Source organism: Candida theae, assembly GCF_024610275.1.
Source record: "Candida theae strain CBS 12239 chromosome Unknown scaffold12, whole genome shotgun sequence".
In the NCBI taxonomy this organism is placed as follows: domain Eukaryota; kingdom Fungi; phylum Ascomycota; class Pichiomycetes; order Serinales; family Debaryomycetaceae; genus Lodderomyces; species Lodderomyces theae.
In genome coordinates, this window is record NW_026261364.1 from 25,734 (window position 1) to 46,621 (window position 20,888).

Here is a 20,888-nt window from a genome sequence, read left to right on the forward strand (position 1 = left end):
TCAAGATACACTATCTATACGATTCTCCTTCGAATGGGTTGGGTTTTGATAAATGTGAATGTAGTCCTCTAAAGCAATGGTGGATCGTAACAAATTCAACAAAGTTTCATTTGATCCGCTCATGAACTCTTCAGCCACAATCTTCAATAGGACAACTGCAGTGGAGCGATTAGCCCTTTGCGTTTGTATCAACTTGAAGATGGTGGTGGGATCCAAACTTTTGAAGATTTTGGCTGTGTGTAGAAGCTTCCAATCGCTGAGAGGTTCGGTGGTGATAACCAAATCAAAATCTTCATATTTAACCTCACTCTCAGTCTTGTCATACCTTACCTCTTCGAGGTGTAGTTCACCAAACCTGGTAACCCCTGTCATACAAGCAGGAACATCAATATGAAGGGACACATTTTTCCCACTAAAGTTTTCCAACACGTAGTCATTGGCATATTGCAACGCTTCTCCGCCAGGATAGTTGAAACTGGATATGTACCCCAGATACAAGGAGAGCAAAGTACTAACTAAAATCAAGAAGGAAATGATCAAAGTCAACAACTTGTTGGAAAACCCGAGACTCCATTTAATGGAGATATTGCTCAATCCATTGGCAGCTTGTAGGGTAAACACAGGCACAGTGTAAATGATGAACCGCCATTCCTTATGCGGCTGGAAGGACATGATGGCAATAAACAAGATGGACGATGTGAACAATATACGCAAGGAGTTTCTTGCAGGGTGTCGAACAGCTTTGGTATTTGTCATGGCAACTCCGTCATCGGCAGGGTCACTCAAAAATCCAACAGCCGACAACATGAGAATTACTGGGGGTCTGAACAACTTGAATAGATATTTATTGAAATATGCTCCCCACGGTTCAACCCCCCACTCCGAAGCATTACCATTGACAATATTGAAAACGAAGGAGCTGATTTCAGGTACAAGGGGTTCGCCCCAAAAGTACGAGTCAATGCAAAACGAAGCAGCTGTACCAAACACAGCACCGGCAAGTAAAAAGACAATATTTGCAACAATATTTGATTGTCCAAATATCAAGGACGAAACAACAGCAATAACCACGGCAAATACACCCACTTCTACTCTGAATATAGCACCTGTCATAGCTAACCATGTCAATCCTGACAAATCGCCCACAACCAACTTGCTCAATGCAAGATTAACGAGCGGTAAAGCTATAAAGTTGGGTAATGTGCGTGACAGATAATACATCAAGTGGAACTGGGACAACAACAAAATAGAGTACCAGAACCCATTTAGTCCTTTAATCCTACTCCCTCTATCTCTAAAAGTGACTTTGTTGAGTTGATCTCTAAGTCTGATCAACGACAATGCGTTGGCAAGACCCAAGGTCCCGCGAACAATGCTCTGTAGTTGCAATTGATCTCCTTGCAACAAATCTTTGCCAAAAATGGAGGATACAAATATTACCGGCTTGGCTAAAGCAGCAAGCAACAAGCTGCCTATAAATGTCCTTGGCACCGCTCCTGGAAATTGCTTATGATCGTACTTTTCAATAGCCTCGGTAGAAAAAGCGCCATGGTTGAGAATATCGTGAATAGCTTGGATGTTGAAGGACTCTTCAACTTTGGTGTACGGTGAGATGACGAGATAGTACGTCACCAACGCTATCAATGCCGCATCGAGTACTTTGTTGAACTTTTTCATTGTAATTAGGTGGATGGAGCTGAGTACAAATGTTGACTTTCTCAGCTGGAAAAGAAAAAACCAAAAACCAAAAACCAAAAGGGTCTTTTGCCCCACTTGCATCATCATTGCATTGAATATGGAAGAAGATATACCACAATTGGTGGTAGATTTACCTGACAATGGGATAATAACAACAGAAAAGGTCACGACTGAGCCTGTGACACTGATAAATCCGACGACTGTATCCTCCACCAAAAAAATCCCCATCACAATAGTCACTGGATATCTTGGATCAGGCAAATCCACATTACTCAAAAAGATTGGAGAAAAATCAAACAAGAGACTAGCGATCATCTTGAATGAGTTTGGAGACTCATCAGTAATTGAAAAGTCGGTGACGATACAGGACCAGAATGAAAGCGTACAAGAGTGGCTAGATATCGGGAATGGCTGTTTATGCTGTACAGTCAAAGACAATGGTGTGACTGCCATTGAGAATTTAGTGGAGAATTCAAGAGACAAGATCGACTACATCTTATTAGAAACGACTGGCATTGCTGACCCAGCACCTATCGCTAAAATGTTTTGGCTCGATGAAGGACTAGCGTCGAATATTTACATTGATGGTGTTGTGACCGTTGTTGATTCTGAAAATATACTTACTTGTTTGAATGACGTTGGCGGACACTGGCATAAGCAGCACGACTTGGAGCCAATTGAGGAGGGCGTGACAACTGCTCATTTGCAAGTTGCACTAGCAGATGTTATTTTGTTGAACAAATCGGACAAGATTCAAGACTCAACCGAGATTGTTGAGAGACTTCGAAGTGTCAACCAAACAGCACCCATCCACCTCACAAGTTTTGGTGATATAGATCTCGAAAAGATTTTGGACTTGCACGCATTTGAAGCAAATACCAAGTTGCTGGAATCCAGTGCTTCATTTCATGACGGCAGGATCACAACGATAACTATAGACTTTGCCTTTTTCCAAGATCAAAGTGGCTTTGACAAGATTGAAAAGTTTCTCCAGTACGTACTTTGGGAGAACAAAGTGGATGGTAAAGACGTGGAAATTCATCGCTTGAAAGGAGTCCTTGTTTACAAGGACGATGTTAGAGTAGTTCAGGGAGTCAGAGAAACTTACGAAATAATAGAAAATGGGAAACTATTAGACGAAATCAAACAGAACAAGTTGGTCTTTATAGGAAAAGATTTGAATCACGATGACTTGATGATAGAACTAAATAGGTTTATAAATTAACAGTGCAAGACGAATGTTGCAAATTGCGCAAAAAATTTTTTTTTTTTTTTTTTCTTTACTTTTCTTTCCAGCATCAACTACTAGAGTACTCACAGCCAGACCCTTTACCTCTACGAGCAATGAGTGAGGTTAAACCAGAGCCATCGCAGCCACCACAACCACTGCAGCCACCGCAGCCACCACATCCACCACAGCCACCACAACCCGATGGTAAATTACAACCACCAAAGAAGAAAGGGTTTTCTAACCCTGCTTTGCGAATGATGGGCATCCCCAGAATTTCACTCCCTTCTCGAAACTGGCTCATCTTTTGGTCCGTTCTTATTGGAGTCGGATCATCAATAGCTTACGATAAATACGAACAGAAACAGATTCGCAAGAAATGGATGGCAAGTGTGTCGCATTTGGGTGAAGAGGTATACACCAACGATAGAATACCTAGGAAATTGACAATCTACATAGCACCCCCACCAAACGATTATCTCGATGAGTCGTTGAGAATTTTCCGCAAGTTTATCAAACCGGTATTGAATTCTGGATCTGTTGATTTTGAAATATTTAGCGAGAGCAGACAAGGAGATATCAGATCTAGCGTGGCGCAAAGGATTAGAGATTTGCGAATCAAGGAAGCTGAAAAAGCAAAACTGCAAATTGATCAAGGTAAATCTAGTGATCCAAATGAGGAGCCAGAGTATGTGAAACGGTCAGATTTGTACACTCCAAGTGATGTTCTCGGATTGTACAAGGTTTTCCCGAAAAAGATTGACATTGTATCCGACGACGCAGATAATGAAGTGGCGGGAGGGGTTGTATGTATTGGCAGAGGAGCTTTCAAAGAGTATATGAGTGGGGTACACGAAGGTTTGCTAGGACCATTGCAAAAGCCACAAGCTATTGCCGATGAAGAGGCTCGTAGGGCAGAACAAAAAGCCAAAGACAAGGAGGAAAATCCAAGCAAGTATAGTGACGAGGATGACGAGGATAATGACAGTTTGAAACCGGTACCGATGAAATTCATCAACTCTTCAGAATATGCCAATGCTCCCTTGGCGCCAGAACTCAATATGGACACCATACTTAAAGATGACAAGGGGGTTCCATTATTTTTTGAACAACCAGTTTATGTCTACTCGGTGCCAACAATCCAGGGCTTCAAGAATGTGCCACGTAAGATTTACCGGTTTTTTACCAAAAGATTCTTTGCTGACGACTATGGCGAAAGAACCACCCATATTGTGAATAAAGACGCCAGACCATTTAAGCAAAAAGACATTTTGATGGCCAAGGAAGAGGAGGTTGACTGGCCACCAAACTGGGTTAAAAGAGGTACTGAAAGAGGATCAGAATGGGTTCAAGAGTTGGCTTATGACGATCGAGTTATCTCGAGAATGAGAGTGTTTGATGATAAGAAGTAGACATCACTTGTAAATATATATACACACACACACACACACACACACACACACACACACACACACACACACACTTACTGTTTCTGCCACAATGTGTAGTTGTAAACAAACTTATCCTCATGTATATCGTCATCGATCGCGTCCTCTCCCGTGAACTCAATCAATTCGGATTTCGACAGTTTAATCCATTGGTTAGCATCAAATTTCAAAAATGTGTCCATTTCAATCTCTTCTTTCTCAGTGTGTTCAACTTCCGTCAACAAGACATTATCGACCAACCCACTTTTGATAAACTCGTTATAGATCTCAGCACCTCCGATTACATAAATACGTTCAATATTCCGTTCCTTCAAGAGTTGCAATGAATCCAGCACTGACCTTGCATGCAAGATGTTATCATCAACTGCCTCGTTCTCAAATGACCTGGACAATACAACATTGAGCCTATTAGGTAAAGGTCTAAATTTGGGCGGTATTGAATCCCAAGTTTTCCTTCCCATGATCACTGCGTTTCGTAATGATGGATCAACGGTACGCGTCGTGACTCGTTTAAAGTATGCCATCTCCTTGCGTAATCGCCAGGGGAGGCCACCTTGATTACCTATTCCGTACAATGGTTTGAGTGCAGCAACAATGATGGTTACAACTGGCTTCGACATGGCGTTGGTGAGTTGATTAGTGGACCAGGTAAATTTTTGAATTTTGTCTTTGACGTCGCGACACAGAGAACTGACAGAGTATGCCCATCTACACTTTGCAAAAACTGATACAAAATAAACACATCAAGAGATTACTTAAAACAAAAGATAAGGAATAAAACAAATGTACTCTCATTCGACTGAATTGAAAACTTAAAGGGGAAAAGTGACGTCGAGTTGTTAAACCCAACCATAAGCAACAACAATCACCCTACTTCTTGGCGACCTTGGTTGCTTTCTTTGGAGCAGCCTTTTCCTTCTTGGCTGCAGCAGGCTTGGCTTTAGTAGCACTCTTTGCAGCAGCCTTCTTGGTGGTGGTGGCGGCGGCTTTGGTGGTGGTGGATTTGGCAGGTGTCTTTTTGGTGACCTTTTTAGGTCCAGCAGTAGCAGAAGATTTCTTTGCTGGCTTCTTGACCTCCTTCTTTGCCTTGGATTCCTTGAGTGCAGCTGCTTTCTTGTTCAACTTGACTAATCCTGCTGGTCCCTTTGGTTGGAGAAAGACACCAGTATCAACACCCTTCTTCAAAGCGGTATTGAACAAGGAGTCAAAATTGGCAGCCTTAATGTTGTTGTTGCTTTGAACATACTTTTTGAGTGCTTGACGGCTAATGGAGGAGTTAGTATCGAAAGAACGAGGATGCCACTGAGATCAATTCAAGAAAATAAACAAAAATAAAAAAAAAAAAGAAAAACAAAAGACACATACGATGATCCATTTCTGTCCTTCAAATTGGCAATAGCCTCCTTGATCATGTCTAAAGGGAGCGTACTGTTAGTAAAAGGAGACCATAGATAAAGGATAATCAAGTTCAATTGTGGTAGTCCACGTGTCTGTCAACAACCAAGCCACCAATTGGCCTCTAGCTCCAGGTATATTTCCCAAGCCAAAAAAACAGAATCGAAACCAAAACAAATGACCAAAAACGCCAAAATTTTGGAGAGGGAAAAAAAAAAAAAATTAGAAGATGAACATACCCTTGTAGGACTTTGAGTTTGAAGCTGAAGTCGAGGTTGTTGTTGCTGCAGTAGCCATTGCTGATAATAAGATTGTGTGAGTTAAAGATAGTAAGGAATAGAATGAAAGAAAGAAGAAAAGAAGTTGACTGAAGGATTCCAAAAAAAAAAAAATAAAGAAAAAAATTGGGATTGGAATTGGGAGGGAAACTCATGATCCTTTGCGAAATCACAACAAACAAACAAACAAACAACACGGTACACAAAAAGAAAAAAAATCAAACAATAGAGAAACATTATGAAATGTAACACAAAGATAACAAAATTCATTGGTCACACAAAACTCCAAAAACATCTTCTGAAGTGTCACTTTTGGTTAAGTTGCGACATATAATCTTATGACACATGCTGAAGCCACAGCTTCTTTACACCACACTATCATCCTTATTGTACTTTGCGATCTTTCAATTGTATATACACAGTCTATTACTCTACACGGTAATCATTCACACTCTCCTCTTATTTGATCTTTTTTCTCACGGACAAACCTCCATTTCAGTCCAAGTGTGACTTTCCTCATCCAACTCATAAACAAACCTCTTATCCTTATCCTGTTCATAATAATCAACTTGATTGACAAATATAGACCCTACCGCAAAATTCTTATACCCATCTTCCTCCTTTTTACCATCAACACCCCTCTGTATCTTACTAATCAACTTTGCTTTCTCCTCAGTCAATAACGATTTGGGTTCCGGTTTCCTAAATGTCGTTTTGAGCGCTTTGGACAATGCATTCCACTGCCTGTCCAATTCCTGTTGCCATTCTTCTGTACTTGGTGGAGCGTATGGATTATCTGCCGTCAACAAGTCCTCTTGAAGATTACTGCTACTGTTGTTATCCCTTTCAGTGAGTGATGGCGACAACAACGAGGTTTGAACTGGCTGTTTTTGAACACGAGGAACTGCACCGTCCTTATGAGAATCCAATTCGATCGGCGTTACTTCCCCACTATTTATATGATTCAAATCAATACTAGGATAGTGGTCAGAGTCAAGTATTCTCACTTTACCTCTGAATCTAATCTGTTTCCGAATATGACCGAACCAAAACACCGCTTCAACTTTGTCATTTTCTAACAACTCCTCATATTTGTCCATTCGCTTATCCGTGGTGAATGTGATCACATTGGAAGATTTATTATTGAATAGCCATCCCCGGTATATCAAAGTCCTATTCAGAGGATACCCTGTTTTGGAATCAATAGTTGCTAGCTGGAAAGTCGTAAACGGCGGCATGTTATCAGTTGCTGCTAGCTCATTACTAACACAATTGTTGAGTATTGGCACCCAAGGCGCTTGGAAATTGAATTGAACCATTGAGATAAGGTGGACAAAACCCTTCTCTTAGTAAACTGTTCTTGAATATGGGTTGTTAATTGTTGTAGAAACTCCCGGAAGACTGTAGGATAGATACACGTTAGGAAAAGTATGGAAGTGACTGCGAATTTTGTTCCCTTGTGAAATGAAATGCTTGCTCTGTTTGGATTGATGGCTTCCAGAATACCGTACACAATCAACAGAAGCAGACAGCAAAAAAAAAAAAAGGGCGTTGGATTATAAACTTAAGTTGATGAAAATATCTCAATGTTAATACCCATCACCCATTCACAAGTGTCGTATGAGCACTAATTTTTTATTTTTTTTTTTATTTTCCCCTTTGCTAACTATTTTTCTTTTTTTTTACATTTTTTTTTTTTTTTAGTTCTTGTTCTTCTTTCTGATGTAAGAGAGATATGATGGGACCCACGTGTCTTTGAAGGAGAGCAAATGGTTGGAATATCTGGTACTACAAATTAGTCTAATAATTGCTCTTTACTACAGAGACCAGTCCTCTGAATCGGTCTCTTCAAATATCAAAACAATTATCCGAGAAAAAAAATGACCCCCCCCCCCTCAAGTCCCTTCCTACGCGAAATCAACTCACCCTCTTTCGCCCTTTTCCTTGTTTCCCCATCTCGCCCGATCGCCCGAATTGGGTTTGCCCTTTGCGGATGAAGTTTTCTCTTTCTCGCTTGCTCGGAGCTTAATTTTTTCTCTTTTTTTTTTTTTCTCGGTCGAGAATTGGCCGCCGTCCATGCCTATGTCCATGCCTATATCCGAAACCTCGGGTTGTTCCCCAATGCGCAACCCTTCAAAGAACATGATAAGGGAACAGGATTTCGAGCTTACCCCCGAAGACCATCTGTCCACTATTGATGCTGTCATTGAAAGATATCCATACTACACAACTGTCCGCTTAATCAGCGACGCCTCAGTGGATTTTACTCCCAAGCCATGTCTACGAGAAGTAACAAATACAACCAACTTGATGGACCTTATACGACTGAAAAACACCGCAAGTGAGTCCTACATCGAAGCAGTACCCATGGACCAAGTCCGTCTTGATCCATCATTTCAAAACAAGTTACAATTTCACGGAAATCCCCAAAATGAAGCCGTTATCCATATCGATCAATTGTCGTATCAGAAACTACCTAATTTGAACCCACCAGCGGAGACGTGGCATCGAACAAGAAGAAAAAGAAGAAGTGAACCATGTGTCGACTCTCCTCAAGTAAGAAAGATAACCAATGACAAGATTGGCTCTGGTGGACACAACCATTCTCGATATCGCTACAAGATCAAGATCAAATTGTGCCATCAAGCCCTACTTGAATCCATCATCAAGACACTATTCAGCAACGCGCAAGTTGAATCTTACATATACGACGAAAGCATAAACTTACCAATACCCGAAGTGCGCAAGGATACGATGCATATGCCAGTCAACCAAGTGGCCTTATCTGACCTTGATGACTTTAAGCAAAAAGCAGAGGGTTTGCTTATGCTATACACCGATTTGGACCCACAACAAGTCATAACCAACATGGACGTCGATACAATCGCGTTGACTCGCTACACTATGCACAATGTCTGCTCTAAATCCATCACTGGTGCAGAATGGAAATTGTTATCACTACATACAAAGGACACACACACGTTTATTCAAAGGTATCAAGGCCTGATTCTTGTCCGTGATGAAATAAGTTAAATTGGACAGATTCCCCATACAAAGTGGTAAGTTTATGCGCTAGCTACACTACACTTCAAAATCCAACCACATGCTTCCAGCACTTATATAAGTAAACTCACAATGTATTCAATTCACCTATATACAGCTCAATATATACAAAAGATAGTCCCCCCCCCCGAATTGAAAGAAAAGACAAAACATATGTACACGGTATAACCTCTCAACACTCGACAAACAACAATAGCAATTGTCTCCCCAACTATAAAACATCCTTAAATAGCTCATCAACGGGGAAATTCTCAAACATCTCTCCAGCACCAAAATCAAACAGATTGTATCCTCCACCTTGGACGCCTGCGCCAACGGTGACTCCTGCAGCACTGAAACTGGCACCGCCTCCTAGTCCTGCACCAAGGACTCCAGGACTGAAAGGAATACCACCATTACCATCACCAGTGCCACCGCCACTACCATCCATTTGATTGAAAAAGGAGGGAGTCGCGCCGTACATTTGGTTCATGGTGGGATCATAGGACCTGTACATAGGATCCACGTTGTTATTCTTCATATTCATCATTTGTAGCCAGATCGTATCAATCTGTTCATTCGGCTTAAATTCGCTGTCCGAAGTTGTTGATCCTGTGGAGCTGATTGAGTTTTCATGTTTTCTCATATTAACATTACCATTCATGAATGATTTGACGTTATTCTTCAACTCTTCCTCAATTGAGACATCATCATCATCATCTACATCATCAACTTGTTGTTGTTGCTGCTGTTGCTGCTGTTGCTGTTGTTGCTGTTGTTGTTGTTGTTGCTGTTGCTGTTGTTGCTGTTGTTGCCGTTGTTGATGCTGCTGTTGCTGCTGCTGTTGCTTCATAGAGTCATTTGATTTCCGTTTCTTATTCTTCCTCTTGTTCTGACTCAAACTTTGCTCAACTTTATCCAAAGACACCTCAAAAAGCTCTTCCAATTGAGTCAACATTTCAGAGCTAAATGGCCGTGTAGTGAATGCAGGCAGGTACGACTCGAAAAAACTATCATTCAAAACTAGCTTGAGGAAATTTTGCGCCTTGGTCACCCGCCAAGCATAATAGTACCTTTGAGATAACCGGGCCACTCCGTCACGGAAATGTCCAATGCATCTTTCCACCAAATCATCCAAGTGGACCAATTTTAGGTACTTGGCTTTATACTCCTCATCTGCAGGATCAAACAGCCTCATTTTGGAATTGTGGTCAAATCTCTTTTGCAAATCATAGATCCAGTACTTGAGTCTTAAATGGAATGAAAACAACATAATCAACGACTTGTGAGCAACAGTGATAAAACTGGGACTTGTCATCATATCCGCTGAACTTTTGAAAATATTCTTCTTGTGTCGAATACATTCAATGAAACAAGGCATGACATCGTGCACAATAACCAGGGCAATCTTTTTAAGGTAAAAGTATGCCAATTGTGTATTCTTCTTTCTCTCATAGTAATTGAATATGTGGAAATGCATCGAGGCGACATGGAAAGTGCCAGTAAAGTAAATCTTCAATTTCAAAGTTCTGGGCATCGTGTCGTTGGAACCATCATAAGCAGTAGTGTACTCTTTGGGAACATCGCAATACCTCTCTTTGAAGAATGTTTCAAGAAAGTCCATTCTATTAACGAAATCTGCCATACTAACACCCGATCTCACATTGAACACAGTTGAAAACATTTCACTCATTGGTTTGTAAGTATAATCAAAGCTTGGGAAACAAGAACATGCAATCTTTTCAACCTCAATGTCATCAACATTCTCACAACCAGGAACGTAAAGCGGAGACTTGGTGTCAAAGGAGTCAAAATTTGCCGACGTTGGAGCCCCTTCATTCATTGCAGTGTTGAAGTCAAGTATCAATGCATAATACCAAATCTTCCTCACCAAATTGTTCTCTCTGGCATCTTTGAAGGACTCAGGAAACATATCAGGATCACGGTGAAGACCTAGTGCCCTTGCCATTTGGATCAAAGTGGCATTGAATACAGTCCCATCACCACCATCAATTCCATCACCTAGTTCTGGTGCGTACAAATGGTAAATTCTCGTCATTAGAGCCAATTGCATTATTGCCATGTTGCCGCATCTCATCATATCAAATTGGTTCAAGCATAAATGAGCAACATCAATAACGTCAATGTCAATGGGGTTATTCAACAAGAATTTGATCAGTTGAGCTTTTGGCTCAGGATTGTTTGTTCTGAAATTCACCTCATTGATGGTGGAGTCGTGGGAAAAGAGTGATATATAGCTGAATCTTATCAAGATCAACAATAGTCCCAAGTACGCAAAGTCCAACTTCTTTTCGACTTTCACAGTAACGCTTTTGTCCTGGTAATCTTCTGGCCCAATGAGTCGTTGCAATTGTTCTTTCGTAGCAGCTTGGTCAATCAAAGGCATAGCCACATACAAATGGGTAAAGAATCTGTCAAACAACTTCCAAAGCACGTTTTGCTTTGGCAACACCAACCTAATCTTTTCAACTAGCTCCAATTCTTCGTCCAAGCCCCCTTTATAAAATGACAATCCCAAAGACTTTGCCTTTTCATTCAATTCTTCTTGAGTAACAACTTTTTTGGAACTCACTTTGACTTCGGTTTCTCTAAACAACTTTACATCATGTTCCCCATCATCTTTGTAAGCCTTTTCAGAAAAATCTTTCTCAGCTTGTGTTGTGTTGTCATGCGGAGGGATGAAGTGGGTCCCAGTACGCACTTTGTATTGTTTCTTGATTTGTTCCATGTGAGACCAGATTGCAGCAACTGCATTGTCAATCTTCAACAACGTGACCCATGATAATGGGCCATAATGTTTTCTACTGACTGGCTCTCGGTTTTGCGTGGGGTTGTAACCGGTGGTGAAATTGATCCATTCACTTTCAGATTCAATAGGATTGAAGCCGTATAGATCCATGGAGGAAATCAGGGAAAACCTGGGATCAGAAGGTGAGAATGTAGGACTTTTTCCCTCAGGGGATTGCTTTGGTGCAACTAGTAATGGCAGTTGTTGCAGTTGCCAGGGGTCCGAGGGTACTTGTGGTGCCTGCTGCGTGGTCAATTGTTGCTCCAAGGACTGTAGCTTCAGCTTGAGAAACGACAATTCATCGTGGACCATATCTATGCTGGCACCATCCGGTGTCAACGGCTTGGATGAGTATACTGTTGGCTGCTCATTGGAAGATGTCTTTGGTGAGAACAAAGATTTGGGAACACTGGATCTCACATCGGTAACGGGTTCATTCTTTACAACATACTTTCTTCTCGGTTCGTCATATTCCACATCTTCATTTCCCAAAAGTTCCGAATAGACACAGGGACTTCTCTTGTATTTGATACACGTGGAGCACGGGTTCCCCAAATCACATTTAACTTTTCTCCTTTTGCGAAAATCACACACCTTAGATACTCTTGCTCTTAGCTTTCCCATATCCGGTTGCCGCTCAATTGATTACAGCGTGTTCTTTTTCTTGGTTTGCGTATGTATAAGTGGATATATTACGTGTTTTGGGATGGGGTTGATTATGGTATTCTATTATGCCGTACGCGATGACGTATGGAAAGAAGTGCTTTGTGAGAATGGTTTGTTCTCAAATCTGAGATGCGAATGGAAAGATGAAGAAGAAGTAGGTAGTATTGAGTCTTGTATAGCTTCTCCAGTAGTTTTTATAATTTTTTGAACTCTTGTGTTGCTTAGATAGTAAAGACTACTAGACTGACTTTTTAGTTGTGTCTCTGTATAGTGTATAGTACGGTACAGTATAGTGACCCTTGTGAAATTAAAAAAGTCTCACACAAAACAATTTCAAATAGTGCAACTCTCTCTGCCTTTTGTGTTTGTGCTTTGTAATTTTTCTCCCTCTCAGACTCTTTGGGGATTGCTACAATAGTGGTTATTGGTGTAGTATCGAAGTGTGAGTGGCTTTGTTGAGCAAAACGTTGATGCTTTGGTGTAGATGTGTGCCGATAAAAGGTGAATCAGCCGCTTGATTGTTGATATGTAAGTACTTACACCTGATTATAACTGCAAGATTAACTCAATTAGGTTTAACTGAAGTCAAAATGTGTTGGTATAAATGTGACAGACAAATACAAGTAATACATCTATTTGCAACCTCTCTGTGCCGTGCTTTCCTCTTTTGAGGTGGATTTGCAATTCATTAAATATTCTTTCAAGCAAAACATGGGACGACCTCGCTTCAACCTAAAACATGTACACATTCTATAAGGCATCATAATAAGAACCCATTGTTCTCATGGGAGTGTGTTAGAAACTACTATATTGTTACTACTAAGTTCGCAGTTCTAGCCTCCGATTGTTTCCCTCATTTGACCCCACCAAGCGGCCATTGTGTGCAATCACACACACACACACACACACACACGGCATTTTGACTCCAAAAAAGTGTATGACCTCAAATTTTTGGTCTAAATAGGGTTGAATATAATGTAATTCACACATTACACATCTTAGTGAGAATTAAGATATCGTACATGTACGCTTGCTCCTTTGTATGAAAGAAGCTTATTCTATAAAAAGAAACGATGGTTCAATTGTTCTGGGCGCTAAATAAAAAGTTTTGTGTCTTCTGAACAAATTATCAAAAACTATAGCTTCTGTAAAGCAGCCACTTGGTGGAACAAAAAGCTGGCTGTGTAGTTTATCTTTCCAATTGGGTTTGTTCGTTTGTCAACCCTGTCCTATTGTAGTCTAAAGAGCATGTGTAAATGGTGAGTCATATAGAGCCTCCACTGCAATTGGTAAACAAATAAAAGATCGTAGCACTACACAAAAACTTAATCTCTATGCAAAACTCTAATATTCCAAGACTTCGTTTATATCCTGTTTTGTTTTAGGGAATTTCACTTAGATATTACATACAACAGAGCTCTTCCCATTAACAATAGGGAATTCGTGTGGGATGTAGTAGAACTCACACAAACCACAGAAGTGACTCGAGGTACAATAATGGATTATTTCTTTTGTCAGTCTGCGCGGGTTTAGTAACTCCCCAATTTGTCAAATTCCCGAAGCTTTGAACTTAACTCCGGAGCATGTACTGGAAACGGCGTCATTTACTCCTCTAGAGATGTTCAATATTACAAATCATTGCAGAAAAGGTGTAGATGGCTAAAACTCGCGTTAACAGCAACGTGCCTCCTGGCAATGATCCCGTTTTTGTCCCTCTTTCGACTGATCTAGCCTCGGCACTAAGTGGCTTGGCAATGCGATCCTGCTTTTCCCTTCAGATAAACAAGTCACTCCTTTTTTTTTCTCTCTTTCTGCAAGAGTTGGCTTCTTCACAAAAGTGGCAATAACTTTATATTGCAATGGCAATTACAAAGATACATTACGATCGTAGTTTGCAACACAAAACCCACCGGATCGAAATAGCTGTAAGCGCTTAGGTAATTCCGAGATTCTACGAAAAGTAAGTGACCTATCGGCCCCTCCCCCCCAATACACTTCAAAAAAGAAAAGTTTATCTGATTCTCTTCCTTCCAAAAACGTTGTCAAAGCCTCGCTGAAGAACACAACTGCGGAACAATTGTGAGTTTTATCAAAAAAGAAAAAAAAAGAAAAGAAAAAGAAACCGTGGCACAGACGAAAAAGAGGTAACAATTGGCAATTGCCTTATCTCTTCGAAGCTTCACCTCCGCTCCCACTCTGTGGATACTCGAGAGCGGAACGTAATGGAGCGGTACGTAATGTACACGCGGATAGAAAGGAAAAATCACCACCTATATTCCAACAAGGAGATTAGTAATCGAAATACTTCTTCAAAAAAAAAGAAAATGGGTGACGTAAGGATAGTGACGTGTAACTTAATTTGGCAAGTCGACAGAAAAAGATAGCGCATATCGGACATTTAAGCCCGAGGGAAATGCGCAACAATAATCAAGAGCTACACTTCTACACAGTGACAATGTTATACTCTTCATTGCTGTGCTAGAAACTCCCATGCAACTGGCTCTACCATAGTGTTCACTCCATGGCTAGTTGACCTCTTTGCCTACCCTCAGAATCTTTTGCTGGTGACAAGGGATCTTTCAATGCACACTACATACGAATAAAAGTAAGAGCACATGCGTAGACTAAGACAACAAAACAATATAATGCGAGTGTTGGTGAGTTAGTGCGTGCTAGTGTGACTAATTTTAGCTGTTGACAAAAGAAAAATAAAATAAAATAAAAGGTAAACAAAGCGTGTATACACTTTCCTCATGGAAGATACGGCTCAAAAAAAAAAGAAAAAAAATACAGGGCAGTTCTGTGCAGGTGACATGCCTCCTAAGTACTCAATTTCAAGAGGAAAGAATTTTGCTCTCTTCGTAAACAATCGTTTGTCAGTGGACTTTACTGTAAGACATGGAGTTCAAGTAGTTATGGAGACACATGCTCAACTTAAACTTTGAAATCGAGCCATCAAGATCATCTACGTCTGGACGGTCGCATCTAACCATTGTCTTCCATTGTGAACTAAACGGGAAAACAAATAAAGAGTATGATACAATTAGTAATCAAACTATTGTCCTAAAAATAGCTCAAAAATAAACAGTCGAAGGAATTTGCGGAGAAACTTTCTCATCAGCCATTGCATAGAGGGCACAATCGATAAAGAAAATTAAGAGAAAAGCGTTCATATATCCCGGTGGATCCTCTCCTTTCGACAAATCCTCTTAAACGAGACTACACACGTTTTGTTTAAAAACCCTTGGGAGAACTAAATTTCTCCGAAATGTATAGATAGTTGTTCTTTGATTCTCCACTTCAAACTAAAGGGTGGTATTGTTTCGGTTGTCCAATGCCTCTCCGCCGTATGGCATCGAAACAAACGTATGATGCAGAGTTCCAAACTTGAACAATGATGGAACATGGTAACAATAAGGGGTAGGTGCGTAATCGGAAAATTACAAAGAGATTTGTGGTTGCACAAAACATCGTAAAACAATCCCAATTGGGAATCGCATTATCTGATCACCCTCAAACGAATGGTTGTCTCACACACAAGAGCATTCTCTCTTCAAACTCGATGATTGTTGTAAAAGCCATAAACACAGTCCATACTCTAGAAACAATCGGTATTACCATCAACGAAGGCGATGTGATATTTATTTGAGTTGCCGCAGACTTTCAACTTCCTCCATGGATCAAGTAAACTAGGGGAGCCGGGAGCCACACTTTTTTTTTCTTTTTCTTTTTGCTTCATTACAAATTGTTCCGGCTTTGGGACAAAAGGAACGTTTTCCACATACGTTTATGCAGTTGGTGCTCTCCCATTCACAAGTTCATTTAATCCTTTGTGCACCTTCCAATCGGCTCATTCAAATTTCCCCTCATCAAAAAAATTATGCACTAGATTGATACGGCGTTTTCCACTTTTTATTATCAAAGATTGGCCCCTATGTGATAGTTTAGTGGTTATACAGAAGTATTCTAGGAACAATAAAAGAGGTGGCTTAAAATTACTCCGACTTTAGTGAGAAACACACCAGTGTACAATCCTCTTGCATTATATTACCGTATCTGGAACTCAAGCAATTCACAAAATTCTCGCTGATCACGGAACTAGTAGAAGCCACAAATTAGATACTCCCCCTCCCCCCAAATCCCGTTCACTCAACACTTCTGTGATATAAACTCTATCCAAACGAATAACTACCATGAGTGACGGATTGACAACTCCAAAAACTCCCGACTTTCAAGTTCAAGTAATGATCAAAACGTTGCGGCAGTTGGGGTATGACAGACTATCTTCAGATTTACTTCACGAGTACAGGACACAGGTGCAAACGGACAATGCACTGGACATACCTGTGCTTCTTAGCTGGTTTCATAACGCGTTACGCACCAACAACTATCGAACGGTTGAAGACTACCTTGCCCTGATTTCACAAACTGGACACGAGGAGTTTATCCACATCACAAACTACACTGGCGAAGATCACAAGTCAGTGGTAAACTCTGTGTTGTACATGGTGCGCAGAATGGACTACTGGTGTAACCACAAAGGGGACAGCGAGTATTCGTATTTGTGGGATAAATTGCTACCGTTGTTGGATGAGATTAATATTGATTCTATACGAGAATTGTACGACGCTCAAATACTAGATCAGTTGAAATATGAAAACGAAGCAGAAGTGCTCACAAATGAGGGCACGCCACTACACAAGGCATTTTTTAACTTGCCTGGCGCTGGACTGAATATTCAAGAAGTGCAAGATGCCGTGTTCAAAAAAGTGTTCAAGAACTCACACCTTGTCTTCAACTCGCCTACGCATGTGCCATCACTCTCCACCATCATTGATCAAGCAGTGAAATATCAGCAACTGCAATCACCCTTCTACCTCCCACCAAGAACCAAACACGATTGGAGAAAGTCCTTGTCGGCGCAAAATCCAAATCCAAGCCCAACCACAAATAATTTCAATTGTGATCAACTCCACTGCACATTAACAGACCATTTGGACGAAGTGTGGTTCTTAAAATTTTCCCCATCGGGTAAGTACCTCGTCACTGGATCCCTCGATGGTCGATTAATCTTGTACAATGTGCATGAAAATTTCCAGCGTATCAAGATAATGGAACCTACAAACGCAGCCGATTCAGCAGCATTTGCACCCTTTTCAGTAAAACCATCAAGCGGGAAAACTAAAGCTGTGATTTATTGCTGTTGGGACCCCAAGGAACAGTACTTGGTTAGCTGTTGTTTGGATACTGTGGTTCGTATCTGGTCCATTGGCGATATTGATCGCAAACGCATCACTAGAAGCGAAGCAAACACAAGCCACGAAATCAAGTTGATGACTTGTTTTACATTGGGCCAGGATATCAAGACTTGGTCGTGTGAGTTTTTACCTTACAGAAAGGAAACTTCATTTAGTTCGTCTACGCCCCAATTTGTTATTGGATCACCTGATAAAGCATTGAAAGTGTTTGATTGCTACGGAGTAGAGGTTTTTGACTTTTATGGCAACTTGGAAGGCGACGATGAAGAAAAGAGACAAAATCAAGGACATCGTTCGGGAGTGCTTGACCCTTATACTTCGAGCGCCACCACTAGTCCTAGCAGCTCACGTCGTACTCACGACATCACTAATAACACCGACGGCGAAGCGGTGATTGAAGATGCAAATGATGTCAACGATGAAGACGAGGATGAGGATGAAGATGTTGATGACATACATAATGATGAAGACCATGATGATGGCAACAGAAAAGATGACATCTCCATGAAAGAAGCGGATGCTAAATCCACATTCACCGAGAGTGCATTCAACAGAATCAATGATTTGGCCATTACGCCAGATGGTAAATTTCTCATCACTGCAAACAACGATAAGAAGCTTTTGTTTTATCGCATTCCTGATGTATTCAACGACGAAGCAACAACAAAAAGGTTAGCATGCATCAATTTACGTGGAAGACTAACGTCGTGCTCAGTGTCATCTAATGGCAAATATGTCTTGATCAATTCAGCTCCCGAGGAGTTACAAGTTTGGGACATTTCACCCTTGTTGCATCATAACCCGCCAATTTTGTACAGAAAATACATTGGACACAGTCAAAGCACCTACATTGTGCGTAGTTCGTTTGGCTACTTGAATGAAGAGACTGGTGAAGAGGAGTTGGTCTTGAGTGGTTCTGATGACGGGTATGTGTACTTTTGGCATTTGCACACGGGTCAGCTCATTACGCGCATCAAGGCACATATTGATCTATGCAATGCGGTGGATTGGAACTTACGCGGGCTGGTGGTGAGAAACAACGATTACGGAAAGATGTGGGGAAGCGTGGGTGATGATAAGTTAGTCAAAATTTGGGGAGCTTGAAAAATCCTTATTGTATACCTCATCTTTTTTTTTTTTATTTTTTCATTTTTTCTGTATGCTAGTTTTACACAACAACTAAATTTACAATTCATCGTGATCAACTTCCTCCTTTGCATCAGCGGCTTTTTCTTTGATTTCCTCAGCAACATCTCCAGCTGCATCCTCGGCAGCTTCTTTAGCTTCCTTCAACTTTTCTTGTAAAGAAGAGCCATCAATACCCAAGGCACCCTTTTCTTTAACAAAATCAAGCAAGGCATTCAATTCTCTTTGACCTTCAAAAACAACTGGGACCCGCAACCCAGTCTTTTCATCAATTTCACCGTTGGCTGGGTATAACAACAAGGTGGGGTACCCTCTGATTTCGTATGGAACGTCAACATCATTTGCAGTGTGATCCACATCAGCAATAACAACTTGAGATTCCTCCTTGTTTGATCCAAAAATCTCAGCCAATTCCTCCCAAGTTGGTGCCAACTTCTTACAGTGACCACACCATGGGGCGTAGTACTTCACAAACACATCCTTGTCGGTGTTTTTCAAAATTTCATCATAATTGTGGGCAACCAATTTAACAACTGGGTTGGCTGCTTTTTCTTCTTCAGTTGGCAATGGTTCTGACTTGACAATTGGTTCCAACTTGTTGTCAAAGTAATCGCCAACAAACTTTTCAATAACCTTGAATGAAGGACCATCTGGATGTTCAGCTTGGTTGATACCGTATTTCTTGTTTTCAGCAACTTGTTGAATGGCAAACAATGGAACAATTTCCGGATCCATTGAAATAGCTTCAGCGTGTCTTCCGTACAAGTTGGCATCCAATCCAACAATGTTCAACTTACCTCTGTACTTTTTACCCAATTTGCCCAAGTCAGAGGCAATAGCTTCTCTTTGTTCTGGAGTTTTGTAAAAGTAGTAGGCAATTGGCAAAGGCGAAGACATGTAAGACATATAAGTGTCCCTGCTAATTTCACCAAAGTATGGCAAAGATTCAACAGAAATGAATTCAGTCAATTTTTCCAAATCAGGCTTTCCTTCGAACTTGACGGCTTCAACAACCTCACCTGGATGAACAACCAAGTAGGAAGCCTTTTTCAAGTCTTGGTTTATTATCTTACCCAACTGTTTCAAGTAATCTTTGCTTACATCAATGAATGTGTAATCGTTTCTCTTGTTGTTGGCAATCTTGTCAAATATGTCATCAGCAGCACCATTAACCTTCAAAATGTATGGTTTAGTTTGCTCTTTGACCAACTTTTCCAAATCTTCCCATGAGGTTGGAACCTGAACAGATGGCAATGATTGCTTGATCATGTAATCAACAATGCCTTGATGTTCTCTTGGACCTTGGTAGTCTTCAGCAGACTTTGATTGACCATCTCTGATAATTTTCAATGTTGGATATCCTCTGATTTCGTGTTCAGCACACAAATCTTGATCTTCAGTGCAATCAACTTGAGCCAATTTGATATTTGGATGAGATTCATTCAAACTGTCAGCAGCTTTGGAGAACTCTGGTCCCAACATTTTACAGTATCCACACCATGGAGCAAAAAATTCAGTCAAAACCAATGGATTTTCCTCAAGGAATGTGGCAAAGTTATCGGTGGTTAATTTGACAACTGCAGAGTTTGGATCAGCAACAGCCTCGCCATCAGCTGGGCCGCTAGCATTTGTGATGGACACAACTGCGAGAAGAGTGGCCAATGCACTAGTTGAGTATTTCCAGAATTGCATAGTATAAGGAGTAGTATGCACAAGGTGGTCTAGTAAAAGAATGATACCGTGTTTAAAGGATTCAAGAATTGAGTGGAAAAAAAGAAAAAAAATAAAATAAAATAAAACAAATGTTGATTTATAATCGGGGGTTATTTTCTTCTTGTAACCACAAAATGTTTTTCAGTCCGCGCTTCGGCGTGTACAACGCAGCGCTGTGCTACAGCGTTTTGAATTACGTGGCCAGTT

At 40.8% G+C, this 20,888-nt stretch overlaps 10 protein-coding genes across 10 annotated transcripts; 4 read left to right on the forward strand and 6 right to left on the reverse strand. All coding sequences in view use genetic code 12, as the record gives it.

The window, feature by feature from the left end:
- On the reverse strand, window positions 1-1,677 carry ECM39 (dolichyl-P-Man:Man(7)GlcNAc(2)-PP-dolichol alpha-1,6-mannosyltransferase; the record flags this gene model as incomplete). Its single annotated transcript, XM_051755313.1, has 1 exon — window positions 1-1,677. The coding sequence occupies one exon, from the start codon at window positions 1,675-1,677 to the stop codon at window positions 1-3; it is 1,677 nt and encodes a 558-aa protein (XP_051610580.1).
- Window positions 1,678-1,795: 118 nt separating this feature from the next.
- On the forward strand, window positions 1,796-2,923 carry KGF57_000807 (uncharacterized protein; the record flags this gene model as incomplete). The annotated part of the gene is made up of 1 exon (XM_051755314.1): window positions 1,796-2,923. The coding sequence occupies one exon, from the start codon at window positions 1,796-1,798 to the stop codon at window positions 2,921-2,923; it is 1,128 nt and encodes a 375-aa protein (XP_051610581.1).
- Window positions 2,924-3,042: 119 nt separating this feature from the next.
- On the forward strand, window positions 3,043-4,338 carry TIM54 (Tim54p; the record flags this gene model as incomplete). Its single annotated transcript, XM_051755315.1, has 1 exon — window positions 3,043-4,338. One exon carries the CDS (start codon window positions 3,043-3,045, stop codon window positions 4,336-4,338), a length of 1,296 nt encoding a protein of 431 aa, XP_051610582.1.
- A 71-nt stretch (window positions 4,339-4,409) lies between these two features.
- DFR1 (dihydrofolate reductase) lies at window positions 4,410-4,994 on the reverse strand (the record flags this gene model as incomplete). Its single annotated transcript, XM_051755316.1, has 1 exon — window positions 4,410-4,994. One exon carries the CDS (start codon window positions 4,992-4,994, stop codon window positions 4,410-4,412), a length of 585 nt encoding a protein of 194 aa, XP_051610583.1.
- A 250-nt stretch (window positions 4,995-5,244) lies between these two features.
- Window positions 5,245-6,066, reverse strand: HHO1 (histone; the record flags this gene model as incomplete). The annotated part of the gene is made up of 3 exons (XM_051755318.1): window positions 5,245-5,638; window positions 5,740-5,788; window positions 6,009-6,066. The coding sequence occupies 3 exons, from the start codon at window positions 6,064-6,066 to the stop codon at window positions 5,245-5,247; spliced, it is 501 nt and encodes a 166-aa protein (XP_051610584.1).
- A 457-nt stretch (window positions 6,067-6,523) lies between these two features.
- Window positions 6,524-7,366, reverse strand: KGF57_000811 (uncharacterized protein; the record flags this gene model as incomplete). Its single annotated transcript, XM_051755319.1, has 1 exon — window positions 6,524-7,366. One exon carries the CDS (start codon window positions 7,364-7,366, stop codon window positions 6,524-6,526), a length of 843 nt encoding a protein of 280 aa, XP_051610585.1.
- Window positions 7,367-8,189: 823 nt separating this feature from the next.
- KGF57_000812 (uncharacterized protein) lies at window positions 8,190-9,080 on the forward strand (the record flags this gene model as incomplete). The annotated part of the gene is made up of 1 exon (XM_051755320.1): window positions 8,190-9,080. The coding sequence occupies one exon, from the start codon at window positions 8,190-8,192 to the stop codon at window positions 9,078-9,080; it is 891 nt and encodes a 296-aa protein (XP_051610586.1).
- A 241-nt stretch (window positions 9,081-9,321) lies between these two features.
- Window positions 9,322-12,522, reverse strand: ZCF29 (Zcf29p; the record flags this gene model as incomplete). Its single annotated transcript, XM_051755321.1, has 1 exon — window positions 9,322-12,522. The coding sequence occupies one exon, from the start codon at window positions 12,520-12,522 to the stop codon at window positions 9,322-9,324; it is 3,201 nt and encodes a 1,066-aa protein (XP_051610587.1).
- Window positions 12,523-16,757: 4,235 nt separating this feature from the next.
- Window positions 16,758-18,926, forward strand: KGF57_000814 (glucose-induced degradation complex subunit; the record flags this gene model as incomplete). Its single annotated transcript, XM_051755322.1, has 1 exon — window positions 16,758-18,926. The coding sequence occupies one exon, from the start codon at window positions 16,758-16,760 to the stop codon at window positions 18,924-18,926; it is 2,169 nt and encodes a 722-aa protein (XP_051610588.1).
- An 81-nt stretch (window positions 18,927-19,007) lies between these two features.
- PDI1 (protein disulfide isomerase) lies at window positions 19,008-20,660 on the reverse strand (the record flags this gene model as incomplete). The annotated part of the gene is made up of 1 exon (XM_051755323.1): window positions 19,008-20,660. The coding sequence occupies one exon, from the start codon at window positions 20,658-20,660 to the stop codon at window positions 19,008-19,010; it is 1,653 nt and encodes a 550-aa protein (XP_051610589.1).
- Window positions 20,661-20,888: the final 228 nt, after the last annotated feature.